The 21,286-nt window shown below is 35.9% G+C and overlaps 1 protein-coding gene across 1 annotated transcript in view; it reads left to right on the plus strand.

The window, feature by feature from the left end:
• The window catches only part of USH2A (usherin), a 395,016-nt gene that overhangs the window by 129,878 nt on the left and 243,852 nt on the right, over positions 1–21,286 (plus strand). Inside the window, 4 exon segments of the mRNA XM_030034435.1 lie at positions 12,755–12,885; positions 18,823–18,949; positions 19,372–19,473; positions 20,905–21,093. Of these exon segments, the coding sequence (XP_029890295.1) occupies positions 12,755–12,885; positions 18,823–18,949; positions 19,372–19,473; positions 20,905–21,093 (549 nt within the window).

Below are 21,286 nucleotides of genomic sequence, written 5' to 3' on the forward strand. Positions count from 1 at the left end.
AGTGCTCAAGGTTGCTTTAAGATAGAAATGTCTGGTTCTCCTGGCTTTATAAGCCACCGACTGAAATCTTCCTACACCTAAGAGCCTCAGGATTCCTACTGCATGTTATGGGAGGAAATATGTTAATAGTTCACAAGCAGTCCCTCCCCAGAGCTCTTACTATGGGACAGGGCTGAGCTGGGTATAAGGTTTCAGGGTACTCTGGAGTCAGCCTTAGTAGTCAGTCCAACACTTCCTTTCTAGAGCACTTTGGGATCCGGATTAACTGGCAGTCCCCGTGCCCGAAAGCCCTGCTGTCAGCTGCTTGATGCAGCAGCAGGGTTCCTGCATCCATATAGCTGAGAGCCATGTGCTGTTCAAGAGCCGTTGGCCAGCTTTCCTCTAAGGCTATGCCATTTTACACTAGACATGCCTTGCTGCTACAATTACACAGTTCACCCTTTTAGTAGAAAAACGCAGTTTAGATTGAATATTTTGTAGAGCCTTTTCTATTTAGTGTTTTTAAGTACATCTATAAATAAGGTTTTTGCATTGTTAAGGATGAGGTGAGGAATTTTTTCCCCTTTCCCTTACACTGCCCTAGCATCACAAGCAAAACTTTAAAATAATCAGTGGATTTTGAATAAGCTGGCTGTCATCTGAATCCTCAGGCAACACAGAGGACAGGAAAAAAAAGTGACTTGAAGCCATTGTTACAGCATGTGGGCAAGCATTGTTGCTTTTGTTTGTTTGTTTTGAATATGAGTGTCTTTCTATGAGGCACCACAAGTGGTAAGGATGCAAAAAAGGTCACACTGGAAACAAAAGAATATAGTCTTGTACTTCTCAGTAATGTATGTCCAATCACCCACTTTTTTATTTAATCTGTGATAATATTGTAATCAATCATGATTTTCGGTGTTGCAGAAAGTCTCATACTTGGAGAGAAAGGGAGAGGGAGAAGAAAGGAAAAAAAATCAGTGAATTTTGCAGAAGAGGAGAAATTTCCTTATTACCATCTTTCAGAATTAGTCAGTCATGTATTCTGTAATCACTCATGTTTTAAGCAATAATGTAAAAATCAACACAAAGGCAGCATACGGCAAAGTGGTCTTTAATTCATAAGGAATTAAAATTCTGAAAAGATGACATAGGATCAATCAATAACTGCCTGAAAATATCACAATATATGGAGGCTAGATGACATCATGCTATGTGAAATAAATTAAGGAAAGTATTTTCAGTGCTGTTCTTATCTCTTTCTATTTAGATTAATAAAATCGGTTGAATTTTAAATCTTTACATGTCTCTTTTGTATTAGGAACAAAAAGTTGACAGCATCTGCCCTAAAGAATTTACAGTCCAACTGTAAGACAGGATCAGCTACACGTACATAGAAGGCAGCAAAGGGAAATTTTATGGAAGTTATTTTTTTAATCCTTGTGCTTTGGCAGTTTAATTTATTCCTTGTTTAGTGTTGCAATTTAACTTACATTGGGCAAACAGAATTATGACAGTATTTAATAAATGTGCTATATCAATTTTCTGTCATTATAGTTTTCTATACTCTTCACTTTCTCGTTTGCCTCAAGTCAAATCTTTGTGTAAATTGTGCCCTTTATTTAAGCCTTTACAGCTTGAGTTATATGGCTATTCATACCATTGAAATATCTATTCATGCTTATTTCTGGATCAGCTTTTCTACTGATTGCACCAATGGATGGAGTTCAGAATTTAGAGATATACTTATTTTCCTCCAAGTATTGATTAGAGTCATGAGAAAATCATGAACTCCTTACTGTACATGGAAAAGCACTGAAATGCCAACAGATATTGCTGCTGGTGCTGCTTTGTGTATCAGTTGCCTTACTACTTTTTTATTTGCATCTGGACGCACAGTGAAAATCTCAGCTCAAATCAGCTGAGGAGCTGCTAGCCCACCTGGGTAGGAGGAAGATGTTACCTCTCTGTTCCTCTACTGCCAGCATTATTATGTACCATCCTGGTTGCCCAGGTAGATGACTGCACACAGGACTTAGCATAATATCTGGCTATATCTATCCCCTGCGAGGTGTATTTGTCATGTTAGCTGTATTACTGGATGTAGTGCAAGAGTGTTTTTCCATGTCCACTGCATACTACTGTATTGCTTTTCTAAAAACCAGAGGAGGGGGAGGGTTTGAGTTGTATTTATTACTCGGGAAGTATTTCATAGTGTGTGATTATGCAGCTGATAGATAAATGCTATTTCATCACCATGCTAGTTTTGTTTTATGGTTCTGTATGTACTTAAGTCTTACAGTGAGTGCAGAGGTTTGATTCTTGGGAATAAGCCAGATTACAAATTGATGATGAAACCTCCACAGCTGGTTTACCACACTGGGTCATGTTTTCTGTGGCACATTCTTTACAGAAGCTGGGCAGAGCAGAGAAGGTTGGTGAATTTAGTGAATATGGCCTTAACATATAATAAATAAGATGAAATCCTCTGTTTGATTATCGGGCCATATACTCACAGTGCCACACCATGAAAAGAAAAGGAAATGGTAACAGCAGCTGATGCTGAATACCTTCCTCCACAGTTCTGTTTTCAAAAACAGTCCAGGGATTGGGACTGCTGTATACGTGATTCTTCCTTCTGTGCATTTGGAAACTTTAGTGAGACTAAGCAGGGGTCATACATATGCTAAAGTAATTTCTAAGAGAAAATTGCTAGATTTCTTAGCTTCCCACGCAGCACTTGCCTCTCTTTTCTGCATATTGTAGATTGTGCATAGTAGGTTATTTTTACAGTAACAGAGCCAGCACGTTAGCTTTGTCCTGTTGACTTTCATGCCTTCTAATCACATGGTCATTTAAACACATCAGGGCCAAGGGCATCTTTCAGGATTACAGCTAACCCTACACATCCAGTGCAGGAGAGGTTGGACTGAACTTTTCTGTTTCCATTCTGTCCTGATCTGTAAGGGCGATGCTTTCACTGAAACTGAACTTGCGGTGTTGAAGACGCCAGACTGTTTTGGTAGCTGTGGATCATATTCTAAGTAAAATATTCTGTGTAAGTGCTACAAAGTGTTTGGATACGTTTTCAGTGAACATTTCATGCCAAACCCCATAAAGTGCTTAATTTACAGAGTGTGCAGGTCCTCGGTACAAAGGCACATGGATAACAGAACAAAACGTAATCGAATATTATTAACTCTTTCAAAGCAGGACCTGCTGCACTTTTAAGGTGTAGTTCCATTAAGTGGCAAATATCTTAGAAGGCAATGAGTGAACCTTTAAGGTTACCTACACTGATGGAGGTTGAGGAAATAATTGTTCACTGTCAGCAGGTATGTCATGGTATATCTAACACATTCCCCTGTAATATGAGAAAAGTGAGTTTGCTAACTTGAACCTGATCGTTGCATTGAAATCCTTTTGTTAACTTAGTTCCTACAAATAAAACCAGTTTTAGGCTTCCTCTGGAAAAGGTCATTATGTCAACAATAGTCAGGGGAAATACTGCCACAAATACTAGTAGATGAAAATATTACATATTCCTTTCAGTTAAGTCTTGATTTGGCAGTTTTGTTGCAGTTTATTGGTCTACCTTAAAACTCTGCATTAACTTGGATCTGTTGTTAGCTTTTTTGCAGTTCTACCATCAGTAGCATTTGTTGCTGAGTTTGTAACTTGAAACTATGCTCTTTGCTGAGTGTTTGCTCTGTGGTGTTGTATTTCTGTCTAAAAGGGGTTTTTTTCTCCCCTCCTCGTTACATTTCCATTTTTGTCCTGTAGTATTCCTCAAGACACTCATTATCTTATTTTAGTGATTCTTCTGTTCCGTATGTACACTGTCTAATCAATAATCTTCTTCACTTGCTGCAGGATTTCCACCTTATTGTGCTTCCAGCTTCTGTGATGCTGTGTGATAGGATTCTGCCTTGGCTAGGGCACTGTTGTCTAAATTTGCTGTGTTTCAGATCATTGCACTGACTTTAATTTTGATGTATTTGCATTTTACTCAGTTCTAGTCTTACTCTTTTCCCTTGATCAGTTAAATTACTCTCTGTGCAGTGTTACATTTGTACTACTGCTGGAAATACTAACTAAAGGCTTATAATTGAAGTGCTATTTACAACTACTGACCTCCAGCTCATTTCTGATTTCACTGTAATGTTGACCTTTTATAGATTGCACTGTTGTAAATCTTTGAAGTGATTCTTCTTGTCATCATATTTCTAGTAATTATGATTTGCATTGCATTAGCACCTAGAAGCCTCTCCCACCTTACCCTTGTTGCATAAGATGACCTTTTTTATGCACTAACTCACATATGGGTAACAGAATACAGTTCTTTCTCTAAAGAATTTATCCTGAAATGAAGACGAATGCTTGCCTCTATTTCCATACTTTAAATATCATAGTTTGAATTCATGAAATTGCTCATAAAGGATTCTTAGTCCTAGAAACTACTTTCTTCCTTTTCTAACAAAATCAGAGTCTGTTGAACTTTTTTTCTAGCCTATGTAAAGATAAATAAAAATAAAGATTACAGGTATTATTGAGAGAGGCCATATTTGAGTAAAATTTTTCTCAAATTTTGTTCAAGTTGGACAATAACATCAAAGAAAGCATTAGCAGAATATTGGGCTGATGTTTCCTCTTTGTTCATATGTCTCTTCAATATTAAGAGCAACACAGAAGCAAACTTGCAGCTGATCCTTACCCCAAGCTGGACTTGACTCCTGGAGTTTCAAGATTACAGTTACTATTTCTGCTCTGATAGCTATACTCGGAAAAAATAGTGCTGGTTGGATGTATGCTTGTTGTATACTGTCCCAATGTACACAAGTGGAAGACAGTTATGAATTCTGTTCCTAGACTTGCTTACTAAATGAATTTGAGTCAGGACACTAGTTTCTTTAATGATTATAACACTTTAAACGTCTGTGTAAACAACTGGATGTTGACTCCAAAGGCAAAGGAATGCCAAGAGATAATGGTATCATCTGCATATCAGGTTTCACCCTGATCTCTCATATGTGTTTTTCTGAGGCCTTCATTTATTTGTTTAGATAAATCTAGGCAGTCAGACTCCAGTTCCTTTTGGGTCCTGCTATACTGTCAGATACTTCTTTTGTCAATATTTTGCAAATTGTCCTAATTATGTTTCTCTTCTCACTAAGAAGTTGTAAAGTACCTGTGAAAAGGTACATCTTTGCTTTGAACTACTTCCCTTTTACTTCCCTTGAATCCTGTCTTGTTTGTGTGTTGGAAAGCTTCTCTGCTCCCTGTCTGCCTTTCCTAGACAATCTCATATGCTTGTATTATGTCCTGTTCCTTGTGCACTAAGTGCAGCAATCCAGTCTTTTTCACTTTATCTTCATATGAGAGTATTCTCATGCCATGGTCAATCTTGCTCTAAGCAGGTATTTTTTTTTTAAAGAACTGCTTTGTATAAATACAAAATCTTTGATATATAAAGTATGGTTTATTTATTTTTTCCATGGTACAAAGAACTGATTGGACAGGTCTGGAATGGCCCAGTTAATTCTAAACTGCAGCTATTGATGTGCAGAGTAATATTGATACAGACTGAGAATCTGCTCTTTAGGGAAGTCTCATGATATTCTGCATAATACGCAGTGTTTGGAGAAGGCTAATACCCTTTTTGGGATATATTAGTGCTTCTCAAATGGCACTAAAAACCTAGTGTCTAGGTAATTTTTCTGAATCCATGTGTGCATTTTTGCTGATTTTGTGTGTATTTTAAGGCTATGGAGAAGAAAACAGTAGTGAATTTTTCAAACCTTACAGAGCCTTACACAAGTGATATTGGCCACCATTCTTCAGGAAGGAATATGGAGGCAGGGGGTTTAAATGATGGCACTTGGGTGACCTCAGTCATTGGCTGAGTACAGACTCAAGGTCTCCTAATTTTGAATCTCTTGATTTAACCACTAGGTATTACACTATTCCTGAAAAAGCATCACTCTGTAAGTGAGGGGATAAACTGCTACTAATACATCAAATCTTATCAAATGACTGTAAACTTATCTTAGCTTTCTTTTCACCAAGGTTTGCTGTAAATCTTTCTTACTAGGGGAGTAGCAGGACTTGTGTCCTTGCTAAAAGGAGAAGATTGATTTACTATGTTCATATGGAACCAGCAGCTTCCTATGAGTATGCAATAATGAATTGGAATATCCTATAGCTTTTACCCCTGTGCAACACTTTGGGAGACCTTAAAGTCTGGAATATGTTACAGAAGTCCATTTGATAGAAACTTATAAATGTGTGTCTTCTGCACAGAGTAACAGCATAACAAATCTTTTAGTATGTGCGATATTCTTATTCTTCAAATACTCTAATTGATTGTTCATTGGGCTCAGTCAGCCAAAAGTGGAGAGAAACTTTGTACAGACATCATTAGTTTTTCTCCATTTAAAGATTAATCATGAAGAGCTCTGGCTCTTTAATTCTGTAATTTGTATATTTAATGGGCTGCTGCAGAATCTATGACAGTAATTAGCATAGCCTGAAAACTCATTAATACGCAACAACATGATTAATGCAGCATTAATGCAAACATGACTGAAGTTATTTGGGTTATGTAGTAAGAAGATTAAAGCTAAAATGTCCTGTTTGTTTTACCAGGAGTGGGTATAATGGGGTAGCAAGCAAAATAAGAAAAAACAGGTATCAAATTAGTCATTTTAGTGTAAAAGAAATACTCAGTTCTCATCAAGAGGATTTGGGATTTTGCCTGATAGTTGCTTTCCACAAGAGGTGTTACGTATTTCCCCCTTTCAATCACTCATCATATTCTGTGTTTATGCTTGTTCAACCTTGTAGTTTGACTTAGCTTTTTGGCAGTTTGAGGTATTAAGAGTATATAAAAAGTCTTTGAATTGTGTCATTCTGAATAAAGTTAGACTTTTTCAAAATATGGGGGGTTTGCACAGTCTAATTTTAAAAGCAATGGATTTTTAGCATCTCCTGGTTTTACTGTCATCACAAAAGAAAAGGGGCTGCTGACCTGCAATTGGACACTCCACTTATAGTTTGGAAAAAGTTTGGGAAAATTTTTTTGTGTGTTTGCTTGTACAAGTATATATGTGTGTGTACATATGAATATGGATATATATATATATGACTTTTAAGTATGTATTTTAAATTTCTACTAAAAACTAAAGCAACTTAAAAATGAACAGCATTTACTTCATCAATGGAACTACTAACTCTGTGTCATGTTTGTGATGATGCACTTTGAAAATATTTTCAAACACATTAAGGTAACAGTAAAAGATGGAGCCTGTTCCTGTACCAAAGACAACAAAAGATGTTGGACAGGTTTGGGAAGAATACTTTCCAGCTTCTTCTCTCAATAAAATCCGTAAAGCTATAGGCCGTCACAAAGTATGAAGAACTCCTTGTATTCAGCAGAGGATCTTCATGAGTATGTCCAGGAAAGCATCCTCTGAGTTCCTTCTTTTCCTCTAATTCCAGTGTCTATTATGTGAAACGGCTTTAAATACCGATCTATTTTTGTAAAGTCTCCTTATTTTTTTGAAAGGTGCATTTTCTTATTAAAAAAAACATTTTAAAATGTGTTTTTGCTATTGTAATGACATGTAGCATGCAGAATCGCTCTCACAGTGAGAATAATGACTAAATATTAATTCAGTGGAAGTGTACGGTAACTGAGAGCTTTACTCCCCATTTATCCCCTCCCCAGTTAAAAACAAATTTGGTTTTATGATTTCTGTGGGAAGATGTACTTTGATTAGGCAAAAGCATTTGTACACAGTCTTAATGTTAAGTAAATGCTTAATGTTTGTCATCTTGAAGGGACTGCTGAGAGCCTAATGCTGTAGTCAAAATTTTACATACAATTTCTATTCATTTTAGTTGGCGTTGTGCACAAATAAGGGCTTTAGTAAGCATAAAGAGATCGCTTTCTTTGCCAACAATTTTCTGTTCATTTGATTGGAATGTACATTACATAATTATTTACATCATTTCATATAATGATATAAGTAGAATAGAAATGCAAATTGTGTTTGTACAATTGTACGGTTCTAGGAGAAATTGCACTGAAAATGGATGTGCTTCACAGATTATGCAAAATTCATTTCTAATAATGCCTTGTGATTTTCCAGATATTAGGCAAGTTTGGTTTTCTTATGTTTTCCAATCATAACGTACACTGGTTTCCTCTTATAATTTCCTAAGTCCACAAAGAAAATGTCCATAATATGCTAGGGTATCTAATTATTATTCTTTTTAATCTTATGGATATGGGTTGGGATCTGATGTATTTATGAAATTTAAACTAACACTATTCTTGCTGACCACACCAGGTTAGAAATACATTTATGTGGCTGCTCTTGACACTTTTGGACAGATTTGTTCATGTGGTAATATATAGGTTTTGGTGAAGGGGCATGGGACTTTTGGGACTTGTAGCAAATTCTATGTATTTAATGAGTCTAATAACTTATACTTGTTGGCTATTTTGAGCTGGACTCTGAACATCCAGTTGTAGAGAAAGGTACCTTTAAAGGTGTTTTAGCTGAGTGATGGGACAAAGAGATTAGTTTTCAGTAGGCCACTTTGCTGAAATCTCTCAGCTGTTATTGTGAAAGTTGTCTTCAATTACCTTGCCCCTCTGCCTACATTCTCCCCTCAACTACTCTTTCCAAAACTTCAAAAAGTCAAAACACAATTTTTTGAGTACTGTGAATGTTTTTGTATTTTGAAATGCTGATTTAAAAAAATAACAAAAAAGCCCAAAACTAAATTAAATTCATTTAAATTGGAAAGGTGTTTCACAGGAAGCAAAACCCTTTAGTCTGGGTGAATAGTTTCTTGGTCAAACAAAAACTATTTTAAACTTTTTATTTTGCAAGAAAAAATGTTTAGCATTATTCAGAAGTGATTTCTATTACTGTAATAATTATAAATTATTAGTATATGTTATGCTAATATGGGAGCTGCTCTAATTTATTAATATTTTCCCCCGACTACCAGCTGCCTTTTCTAAACTCAAAATAACCCCGTGTGTTCTGTAAACTTGCTTTAAGCAAAAACTGCAGCCAGCCTCTCAAGAGCACATTCTTGCCTGTTAAATACTTTCGTGCAGATCTTGCAAGCCATATTGAATTGCGCCAGAAGAATCTGAATCCAGACGTGAATCTGAGGCTGAATCTGAAATGTTGCTGAAGTTCTTAGACTTGCTAAACTTACATGAGGGAGGCAAAGAGGTGCTATAAAAATCGCTCATTATGCCTTTTCTGTATTAGATAAAAAACTGGGTTCTGACTCATCTGACATTGTAGTAAGAGTACATCTTTTTACTTTTAATATCAGCCTGGTACTAAAAGGAACTCTCAAAACTGTGTGCACTCGCAGGGTAGCATGCTGATATTGCTTCTCAGCTGAATGCCTTTAAAATGCCCGCGTTCATCACTCACATCCTCATTCCTCTACTAACCTGGATGTGCTATCTTCGAAACTAGGATAAAAACCTGATCACAATCCGCTACTGCATAAGTTGAAACTATGTAGATCCTGACGAAGGTTAGTCTGCTCTAACACACTTTGGGACACTTTAAAACATTAAATATTAGTATTAAACATTAATATTAGTAAATTTTTTTACTTGTCCTTTTATTACTGTGTATTCTTCTTTTTGTCTTTTATGTTCACTGTATACAGTGCTTGTATTATGTTTTGTACAATGCCATTATAATTAAAGAAATTCAATTACAGAAATTGAAGAAATTATTTATAATTAAAGGAATTCTGACAGCTTCTCCAATTGCAGCTATAATTTGAAATGGAATTAAAGATTTTATTTGAATGATGTACTTTAATGTTTCATTTGTAGTAAAATTTCCTGTTGTTTTTTACCCCAGAAATTATAACTCCTTGTGGACCAATCATTTTTGTCACGTAAACAGGCCTGTTAGGTGAATTCTTCAGTTGCAATTCAAGATTCAGTTGATTAAAAGTACATTCCTACTATGCCCCACAGATGGTCATGTTTTCCATCCAAGATTTAGTAGCCTCAGTAGTGTGGCTGAGATGCAGGTTCAGTATATGACAAATTACAGAAGTAATTGTAATGTCACTATTTTATTTATGTTTCTATTTATCTGTTATATTTAACATTGAAGTTAAGGTTTTAGACATGCATGTTGAAACAGTAGACACAAGTCTTTGAGAAACCTTCCTGCAAAATCTCCTCTACCCCCCTCTCCCCCCCCAAAAAGGAAAGTTTTTCTGGTGATCCCATGTGGTTTTCAAGTTCTTTGAAACTTTTCAGATTTTCAAAGGAAAGCTTTCTGTGTTCAGGTTAAGTAAGATCCATTTTCAGTGCTCAGTGTCAGTAAGGCAGAAAAATGACAGACACTTAGGTGTTACAAGTCTGAATGGGATTTCTGGCTATGTTTTGTTTTGACCATGAGGTCCAACCTGGACTTGAGAAATCTTTTCAGATTTTTTTTTTAATTAGTATGTTCCTGTGTAAAATATTAATTTCACAAGTTCTTATCTTCCAGTGATAATATTATCTATGGGGCAGAAGTTTGCTTAACATTTGGTTTCTCCATTGCACTCAGTTCTAGAAATACAAGAAAATATTGATGTATGAAAGTACTTATTTAGAGCTAGCTTATATGAACTTCCTTATCTCATGAGAAACTCCAAAGATACCTGAACTTAAAGGGACAGAGTCCTTTTCTGAATTATGTAATAGGTGGCAAATGAATTTAGAAGAATTTGCTGTATGGGCTATGACTGAAAATGATGGTTCTGACTCATCAGTACTTTATATGAAGGTATGGTAGCTCTACAGGCAGGAGTTAAGGTTTGTAAGCCTCTTCAATATCCAAAGAGGAAAGAAAGCTCCTGCATAACATTTGAAGACTTTTAGAATTACTGCAATATTACGGTTATGAATGATTTAATTTATATTTTCTAACACAACATTATAAAATAATGGTGGTTTTGCAGAAACTCAATTATTTTGTTTGTATTTGTCCTTCTGAATTAGGTGTGAGGAGGGATCCTCTGGTCTTCAGAAATGCCTTTTGGCAGCTCAGTAAAAATACTGGCAGTTTGTTAAAATAACTGTGCTCTCCAATGCTGGGATTAGAGGCCATCAGTCTCAGCCTCTCCAGCAGATACTGCTGCTGGAAGTACCTGGAACCTCAAAGTACAGCAATAGTGGTTATTTCTGAGTCAGGCAAAGCTATGCTTTTCCTTAAGTATGGACACTGTTGAGTTTTTTGTTTGCTGGGTGTTACTTATGTAGCTGCTTTTTGCAGGTATTTTAATAGCATGACTGATTTTCATTGCCTAGAGAATATGTTTCGTATCTGTGAGTGTATCATGTGATTTGCATGAAAACATTTATGTGATTAGGAGATGGTGTCAAAGGGTATTTCTTATGGGTATAGGTAATTAACAAGCATGATCTAGTGTGAGTGTGTATCAGAATTATAATTTTTTAAAATTTTTAAAGATATAGATGCTGTCTACAAGGAAGACTTTTCTCACTGTTTTCTGCCTGACATAAGATAGGGAAAACGTGTGTGAAAAGACTGAATAGTTTGATGAAGTTGGGTAAAACTCAATAAATTATCCTGTTCTGTAAAAAACATTTTATGTAGAAATGTCATGGAAGTGCATAGTATGGGTAGATGTTGCTATCGCTGCCTTTTCATTTCCCTTTGCAAAAAAATTAGTACAGTAAAGGCATGGCTCCACCACAGACCCAGCCTGCGATATCTGGATTTGCATGTTAGAAAAGTTGGGCTAAATTGGGTGTATGGTTTTGTAATTTTCTTATCTGTTTCTGTAGCTTAAAAGAAAGGCATTATAATCTTAAAAGATTGGTGGTTACCCAAAACTTGTTTATTCATAATTATACTTCTCGAAACTGGATACATAATGTATGAATTGTTTACTTAATGTGTCCTTAGATAGTTACTGAGTAAGTTTATACCATGGACAACAATATTCCAATATTTACAAGCTGTTTAATTAGCTTGTTGTTTTGATACGTAATGTAAAAAACCTAAGTTTTTTTTCTCGTATGTCATTTGAATGACATTTCATGTGCTGAGACAATATTTTATCAGAAGCCAAATGGAGGACTATTGATAATGATCTGGAAAGTTCTTAATTAAGCTTAGTTCATCAGTTATTCCTGGGATATTTCCAATTTTTGTTAAAACTTATTCTTTCTCAGGTGTTCTTTGTGCACTTAGATATATGTATTTATAAAAGAATATCTAAAAATATACATATAAATATGTGTGTGTGTATATCTATGTATCTTTTGGAACCAGCTCCCCACTATTCTTCATAGAAATCCTTCCATGCGGGAGCCTCATTCCTACTTTACCAATAGAAATGTTAAGGGACAAATGAAAATCCACATATAAACCATCAGCTGTTAGAATAGTATGCTAATATCTGAATTACATTTTTTTTTAAGAAAGAAGTTACTGAACAGCATAAGTCATAATTGCATATCTTATTTACAGATGGGTAAGGGCTCTGAAATCACAGATATTTCTCTCAAAGGCTGATTCAGTCTGGATTAGTAAAATTTCTCCTGCAAGGACTGGCAGGGGTTTTAGGTGAACAAAACTTCCATGATTTTGGTTTGCCATTTTACTGCTGGTTTTAAAACAACTTCTTGTTTGTAAATACGCTGTTAGAATGCATAAGAACCATTTTTGACATTAACCATCTGCTTGCTTTTCCTAACCAGGTATTAAGGTGAAATTTAGAACCCAGGAACCTGATGGTTTGATTTTTTTCTCTGCATCACCTGGGAATCAAGAGGAATACATTGCACTTCAACTGAGGAGTGGGCGTCCTTACTTTCTTTTTGATCCACAGGTACAACAAAAGACAGGATCCTATAAAAAGAGCTTATATTATTTCTTTCAGTACTTCTTTACATACTTATATATATATTTTTTATTATTATTATTATTGATACAAGTTAACTGACTCTTCAGAACTGTTAGGTAACTGGAGATTTGGGGGAGAGAAACATTGAAACACGAAAGCTTTGCTCATTTTTTGTTACATATGCCACAATTCACGACTTTATTTTTGCATTTTTATGAGTTGGGTTTTTTTGTCAGTGCCACCAAATACCACTACAGTTTAAAGTATCAAGATTTCAAAAGTGGGCAGAACTAGTTTTTAAATTAGCAAATAAATGTTATATATATTTTTAGTCAATTATTTTTAAGCCTCCCATCTTGAGACTTTGTCTTTTCCTACTGAAATCAGCATGTTGCCGTTAATGTGATGACAGTAGTCTCTCACTTCTAGTAATAATGAACATAGCACAGACGTAAATAATGAGGGAAATATTATCAAATAAATTCCACAAAATTAAAAATAAGGCCACATTCCTTGCATTTCTGTTTGGGTATTTTCTGTTTTCTCTCCACCCCAAAATTGGATCTCCTCATGGAATAAAAAAGCATTACAGACTCGCTTATATTTCATAAATATGCAAGAAACTGTAAGTAATTATTGGATTTTCTAATGATATTGGCAGAATGTGGTATCATATGTATCCATATATGTGCATCCTTTTTGTAAGGCTACTGCTGCCTCCGTGTTGCTGGAATGCCTGGTTGCTATATCAGCCATACCTTCTGTCACACCTCAGTGTCTAATTGTGTGATTGGTGTTGTGTCGACTGCTCTGGAGGGTTGAAGAGAAATGCTTAATGGTATAAAACAGTGGGGATTTAGAGATTTGATGATCCACTGTTAACCTTTGCTTCCTGAGCTCTGCCATGGTCCAGGCACTGGTGCTCCATGAACATGCAGAGGTGTTGTGCAGCAATGAAGCTCCTCTTCAGCTTTGGAGGATCTGTAGAGGAGGCATAGTGCTGCAGAGGCTAGCGTATATGCGATCCCTGTGCTAGAAAACATTAAATCTACTTCTGACCCCAAGATATAAATTTCTATTATTTCCACTGCATTTACACACAGACTTCATCTTCTTTTCCTTGTTGCAAACTGAGTCAGTGTGTACTTTGATTTTTTGGGCACCATGCTTAACATCGTTGTTAATGTTGCCCTCATCCACATTTTAATATGTACTAGTTCTGTTTTAGCTCTTTTACACTTACACTCTCACTTAACTGAAAAGGAATTTTTATTTCCTTTGCAAGATCTTTCTAGGTGTAATAGTCTGATTTTTTTGTTGTTGTTTGTTTTAATGGGAGTGGATATCTTTCAACGAGCATTTTAGTGCTTCAAATAGTAATCCTAGACCTCCTTGCAGATTTGCTCCTTCTGAACTAGCTTTATGTCAGCTGGGTTGGACTCATTCCCTGGAAGATGTATTTGTTTGGATTCACAGTATTTGGGGATGGGGGGGAGAGGGACAGGTGGGGCAGTGGCTGGTTTGAGGCTTTTTTCTTCTTCTTCTTCTTTTTTCCCTGTCTTTTAACTGTAAAAAATGCAGGTCTCATCCATATTCAGTCCCCTGAGCTTCTCAGTTCAGCTACTATTTTCAATAGTTACTATATTGAATTTTAACAAATTACTTGTTTATCTTTCTGTTTTGTTTGAATCGGACAACTCTGTCCCATGCTGATTTTTAGGATCATAACTTCCATATTGTTCCCTCTTATAAAGTCTAAAATAGCCTATATTGCTGGTTCAGTGACTGTTATAGAAAAAAAAAAAAACCCTGTCATTCAAGGGATTCAGGAATAGTGTAGGTCTTAACATTTGATTTACTATCTTGAAAGCTAATGCTTTCTAATTTCTCATTAATAACATGGAAGAGATTCCTGTGCATTCTCAGATTCAGAAGCAGGGTACTGTGGCTTACATCAATATGTTTCTTGTAGTATCCTTTTCAAAAACTGTTGCCTGTGAAAATTCAGTTATCAAAATTTTTCACTCTTCTTTATACTTAATATGCTGTGCTACCTTACTATGTTTACCTTTGTTTCTATGTTTTCTACATAGTTTCAGTCTTTTTTCTTTTTGCCATTATTTGCCATTCCTATCCTATAACATCAGCTATCATGTTCTGTAGTAGCAATTCTTATTCCTTCATTTGCGTATAACAGTTTGCATTAGTGTGCAAATGCTAACCAGTTTGTACGCATTATTTTCTCTAATTACGGTCATGGCATGTATGATAAGCATTTATGGCCCTGCCTTTGTGCTTTTCTCTTAAAAATGGCAAAAATTCTTCTTGGTGACAATTGTGTCTCTGCTGCTGTTTATCTGGAGCAGCATGGTGTAATGTTCTGTGCTTCCTTCCACCTGTGTCCTGTCGCAGGTTAATTATTTTTACCCTTAGTCCTTTTCAGGATTCTGATATGTATCTTTGCTCATGATCAGTAGCGCATTCTCTCTTTGTCTTAGCTGCTCTAGGGATACTCCTGCCAAGTCTTCTTAGTGGGGAGTCTTCAGTAGCCTAACTTCTTCCTTCTCTAAGTGTTAATTTCAAATCCTTTTCTTCCTGTCCATTCATACTTCTCTCAACTTTATGTACACCACTATTCATCTAGCTGTTGTCTGACTATCTCTTTTGTCTCCCTTTTGTATTGTCTAGCTGCTCTTTTTTCCTTCCTTATTGTTTTACTGTCATTCTTTGCAGGTTTCTACTCATGGTCCAGGAAGCGTGAGTTTTTTTGCTAACAGATGTCTTCCTCAGTCTTGTCTGCATAATCAAGTTGTTCCATAGACCTTCCTCCAAATCCAGTGTGCCTGCAAACCTTCACCTGTCTGTGGATTTTCTTCTCATCATAATGCCTTTTCATCCAACCCTAAATTACACAGTCAACTCTAGCTGAATTTATAGTTATGTCTCAGTGGCTACAGGTCATTTGTTCAGTCTTTTTTCCGGGGAAGCACTGAATATTTTATACAAAGTGAAATCACTAGCAGTGGAAATTTAAGGCCAATCTGGAGCACCTTTTTCCTTGGTGATTAGGACAGTCTCAGGATAGAGTATTGGAATTCTTCTCGCAATATGGAGGGAACTGAATCCAGCTTTTGCATTTTAAAAGATGATCCATTTACTAAACTTTACAGCAAAAAAGAGGAACACAAGATACTTTTCTTGCCTGTGGTCCACGCAGAGGCTGAGGGTGAGCTGTTACTCCCCCCCCAAAATGAAGATGGAGAACACCTAGCTATGATCCCAACTATACCTTGCTGCTTGGCATTGGCAAAACTTCAGTATTTGTTCATCTTCTCAGTGGTAGGAGTTTGGGCACTGAAAGAACTTGACTGGGAGAAGTGTAGTTACATTCAGACGTTGGCACCTAGACGGTATCTTTGAAGACCCATATTTGTGATGTTCCTATGTATTTTCATGAACGTAAACATCAGCATGAAAAGCCACAGAGATTCATATTTACTTAGTTATTACTGAGAGCTACTAAAAATTAAGACTTACTGTATGGCTCAGCAAACTAATCCAGATTTGGTTCCCTATGTGTGATTTCCAAAATGCACAACAAGCCATTTCACAACAGGATCCTTGAATGTGATCACTGAGTCACTTGGGTAGTTCTGGATAAAATGTCGTACAGAAGCCTCCAATGCAGTGCATGGTGAACTCTGAACACCATCTTTTTTTATCATTTCGCCCCCCCAAAATTAAGCACAGGTTAGCACATGTGGTTGCGTGGTCCCAGATTGAACTGGTTACAAATAAATTTGGTTTCTGATATATAAAACCGTTAATGCTGTAGACTGTTGCCAAACAATATGAAGAACCACTTATTCAGGCACCTGATCTTTAGAATGCAGCATCGTTTGTAACAATTTTAACGCTAACTAAGTACACTTTGATGAGACAGCATTTAATAAAATGCTCATTAATTTCATCATTAGCAAGGGTATGCTAAGAAGTAAGCCAGTTTCTTATGTCACGCCCAATTAGCATCCCATGCTAGTAATCCCATTAGTATTGTTGAATTCACTAATGGAAAAACTAATGGGCATGCTACCAGGGCACATTAATTGGGCATGACACCAGTTCTGGTTTTAATTATTAAACTACGATAATGAAATGTGTGTTTGTAAAATATTAAAATGTTGAAATAGGAGAGAAGACAATAAAGAATAGTATATGAAAAAGTGCACATTAGTATGTATGGATACATAGCTTTGTATTGTTATCATGGGACAGAGGACTGCTGTACAAACTGCCTCAGTACCAAGATGTTGCCTGAATGGAGTAGGAAACATGCTGTAAATATTCCTGGGAAATTATTTTTTCTGTAATCATATAGATATGTACACTTCCTATATATTTTCATACATAAGATACACAGTGACAGTCTCCAATTCAAAATGTACTGTAAAAGGTATACTCTGTTCATAAATCTATATGCTGACAAGCAATTTCTAATAGATGCACATCACTAAAGGCAGAATACTAAACTTTAACAAAAGGGTTTTAGTATTAATCTCAATAGGTGGTTGTTTTTATCAACAGGTGTTCTTCGTATGCGTAACTTTAAGGTCTTTGAGCCAGAAAGAGTGCTAGAAGATCTGGGAAAAAAAATAAATCTGAACTGTCTGGTTTGCTACTGCAAAGTAACAAGCTAGACCCCCAAATTATAAGGAAACTTTTATTTCTCTTTTATATATTTTTTGGAAATTGTTTTTTTGAAGCCTGTCTTAGGCCATAAAGTAGCTGCAGAAGTCATGATTCTTTAATATTATGTAGTACCTATGCAAAGAAATGTTTTTCCATTCAGTAGTTGCTTGCTACATAGGACAATTCTATTTTGTCAATTCAGCACAATAACTTCGAGTTCCCACAGGGTTCAAGTACGGTATAAAGTCCTGAGACAATATTATAGGAATTATTGGGAAGTTAGATGATTATTTGGATATAAATCTCAGGAAAATTCTTGAAATACATTAATTTTATTTTTGTTGCATCATTATATGAATCTATGTGCTATTTTGTTTGGTTGTTTACAGTCTTGAGATTTGGTTTGGCAACCACATCTGTTATATTCCTCTTAGTCAGCAATTCAGAAAAGATTTCTCTGTATTTTGTCATGGATGTCTCTGAATTCACCCCCTCATATCATTATAATTTTTTGTTTTAATAAAACCAGGTAAAAATTCTAGTTAAATTTAAAAACATTTTTACAAGCATCCCTTGTACAGTAAAAACATCCTCAATAACTACCCTTCCCTGCCCCCCTGTCCCGAATCTCTTGGTATGACCTTTTCCTTCATAGATGTATTGTACTTGCTCAACTGAAAATTCAAGTCCTTTTGATACCAGGTTAACAGGGACAGAACATGCATCTTCATACTGTCCTATAAATACACCTCTTTTTTGGGTCCCTTCCTGTAGACAGGTGCTGCAGTCAACAATCCTGATATGCAGTTGCTTTCTGTGGATGGCACATTGAATCATGGCCATCAAACTTCACAACCACAGCAATCCATGAAGTAGTTAAATAGAGACTTAATTTAAAAAATAAATAAAAAATTAAAAAAAAATCAGTGTGACATGACCCTCAATAATTTGCACCTCATCCTTGTCTTTATTAGGAGAACTACACGGGGTTTTCTATTTTTAATAGAAACTGAACTGGATCCTTGATCCCTCATTTATTATTTGAGAAGGTTAATTTAGTGGGGAAATCAGTCCTAAACATCGTTCAGTATTCCAAAAGAAGTTAAACAGAGGACTTGAGGACTTCTGTCTTTATTTTTAGATGTTATATACCAGAGTGTTATAAATAGTAAGGTATAATTCTAAATCTTGCCTTCATAATATTCTAAATCAGATTCTTCTGTTAATAAAAAGGGATCTGCTGTAGCAGTCACTCCAACTAATGATGGTGGAAAAGAGTACAATGATAACAGTTGGCACCAAATAATCGCTACAAGAATTCAAGCACTGGGAAAAATCACAGTGGATGGGCAGTACACAGGTAATCAATTCAGTTCCAGGTAATCAATTCAGTTCCATTTTGCTTTATTTTAGTGTTACTCAGGGTATTGCTCACTTGCTTACTTTTCCACTACGTGTGTTCATCCATATAGCAATAAATTCACTCAGTTTTCTGACAAAATCACTACTGTTTTGTCTGTGCATCTGAGCTATCTGTCCATTGTGAATTTTTGATAATTTAATACTAAGTGGGAGGAGTTTGTCTTTTTGTGCTTGTGAATCTATGATTGTGTTAATATTCTTTTGTAAAATAGAGCTGTAAACATTTCCCGGATATGTATGGGAAAGTATTAGGATATTGTGTAACATTAACCTCTTTTTTATCAAATACCAATATTCTGTTATTGAGTTGAAAATCTGTTGAAAGCATTGAACACAAGTATAATGACCTATTTTGTTCAGGTTCTTCCTTAGCAACTAGTGGCAGTACCATAATTGGAGAGAACACGGGAGTTTTTGTTGGAGGACTTCCACAGGGTTATACTATTGTAAGAAAGGATGTAGGTGAGTATGATTGTGATATAACAAATCCTAGACAGTGGCACTGACTTAACTGCTTTCCCGGTGCTGTAGGCTGTATTGACATTGTGTCAGAAACATGAGGACAGTACTTAATTTGCATAATTATTTACATAATCATTTTAATAAAAAATAAGTCTGTACTTATCTTTCGGGTTAGATTGAAATATCTATATAGCTGATTTCATCAGCAGTAAAGCAGTATATGAGGTCTGTGTACATTTTAATGAATTTTATACACTGAACTGGTATGCATGTGAAACTTACATATGTTTTACATCCTGGACTCCCAAATTCTTTTCCAATGTACACATACAAATTGTTTTATTAGCTTAACCACAGGGCTATGCATCCCACCTGGGTGCAGGGATACAACATGGTAGCCTTTTTTGGTGCGAGTTTGGATCCTTCAGGGATTGTTGCATTGAACTCAGTGGTGTGTGAATATAGCTGTATTCTACAGCTGTATTTAGGTGGAACTGGATTGTAGCTGTCTTCCAGAAGAATCAATAAGCATATGTTTTCATATATAGACTTGGTATATATGGCAAGTGTATATTCTAACAGCAGATAACAGAGGTGACTGCATACAAAACCAATATACAATCAGCTATTCTCTGTGGTTTCATATCCAGGCTTTTGTTTTTTTCATATTAACCTGAAAGCCAAATTGTTTAAGTTTGTGTTCCTACCACTGAGAACGACGTGAAATCTAGTTGATGACTTGATGTGAGGTACACTAGAGTACAACTCTGTCTTTCCTTCTTTATGTCACTTTACTAAAACCAGAAATATGTGCATGTGTTCTTCTAAAACTTTGGTTCATAAAGTAATCCAGGATGCCTCCCTCAAAAACCCCAGCTAAATAATCGAAATGAGATTGACTGTAGGCCATCTATGAAACCTGCTTTATATTTTTGTCCCCAGTGAAGAAAAAGAGATAGCAGCCATGAATCACTGGGGTTTTTTTATCCAAACAAGGAAAGAAAAACTTCCTGATGAAGCTTCTAAACACGTATTAATCTGTCTTAGCTTTTGTAACACTGTTTTTTCCTATTCGGCAGATGCATGCCTTTCTTCACAATAATTGTTTTGTTTAGAGAGCGTAAACCTGAAAACTTTCCTTGGAATCTTCGTGGAGTAGATTTACACTGTTGTTCTGAAAGTTCCTCTATGCAAAATCTCAAAAAGTTTAATATTTTCCAGCTACATAGCAGTAGCTGCTATCTTTAGTGACTATACACATTCAGAAATCTGGATTTAGCTTAGAGACCAGCTTTATGAAGTGGTTGATGGCTGGCTATCAATGCACACATGCACATATACGATAGGGTGAGCATGTATAAAACATATAAATTAATCCCTGTGTTTAGTTGCAGGTGATTGGCTTAAAAAAATTATTTTCCTTTTTTGCAGGGATGAAGATGATAGTCCAGAAAGGATTTGTAGGGTGTCTCAGTGACATATTTTTGAAAAAAGTGCATACTCCCTATGAAAACTGGGAATCTTTGAACTGGCAGGATGCTGAAGAGCAAAACAACGTCTATCACATTTGGGAAGGATGCCCCATTGTCCTCTCAGAAGGAGCACATTTTCTTGGCAAAGGTAGGTTGCTGTACTATCGCACTAGCCAAGTATGTTCTTAAGATATAAAAGGTGATCATATCAAAAGTATTGCAGTGATCTGCTTTTCAAAGCAGTTTTAGTTATATAGGATTATTTCTGAATGGTTTAAAATTTGGTTTCTGGGTTTACAGAAGACTACTGCATGAAAGAAGAATTGCATTCATAGACAGGT

The sequence above is a fragment of the Aquila chrysaetos genome, chromosome 13 (assembly GCF_900496995.4).
Source record: "Aquila chrysaetos chrysaetos chromosome 13, bAquChr1.4, whole genome shotgun sequence".
Taxonomy (NCBI): domain Eukaryota; kingdom Metazoa; phylum Chordata; class Aves; order Accipitriformes; family Accipitridae; genus Aquila; species Aquila chrysaetos.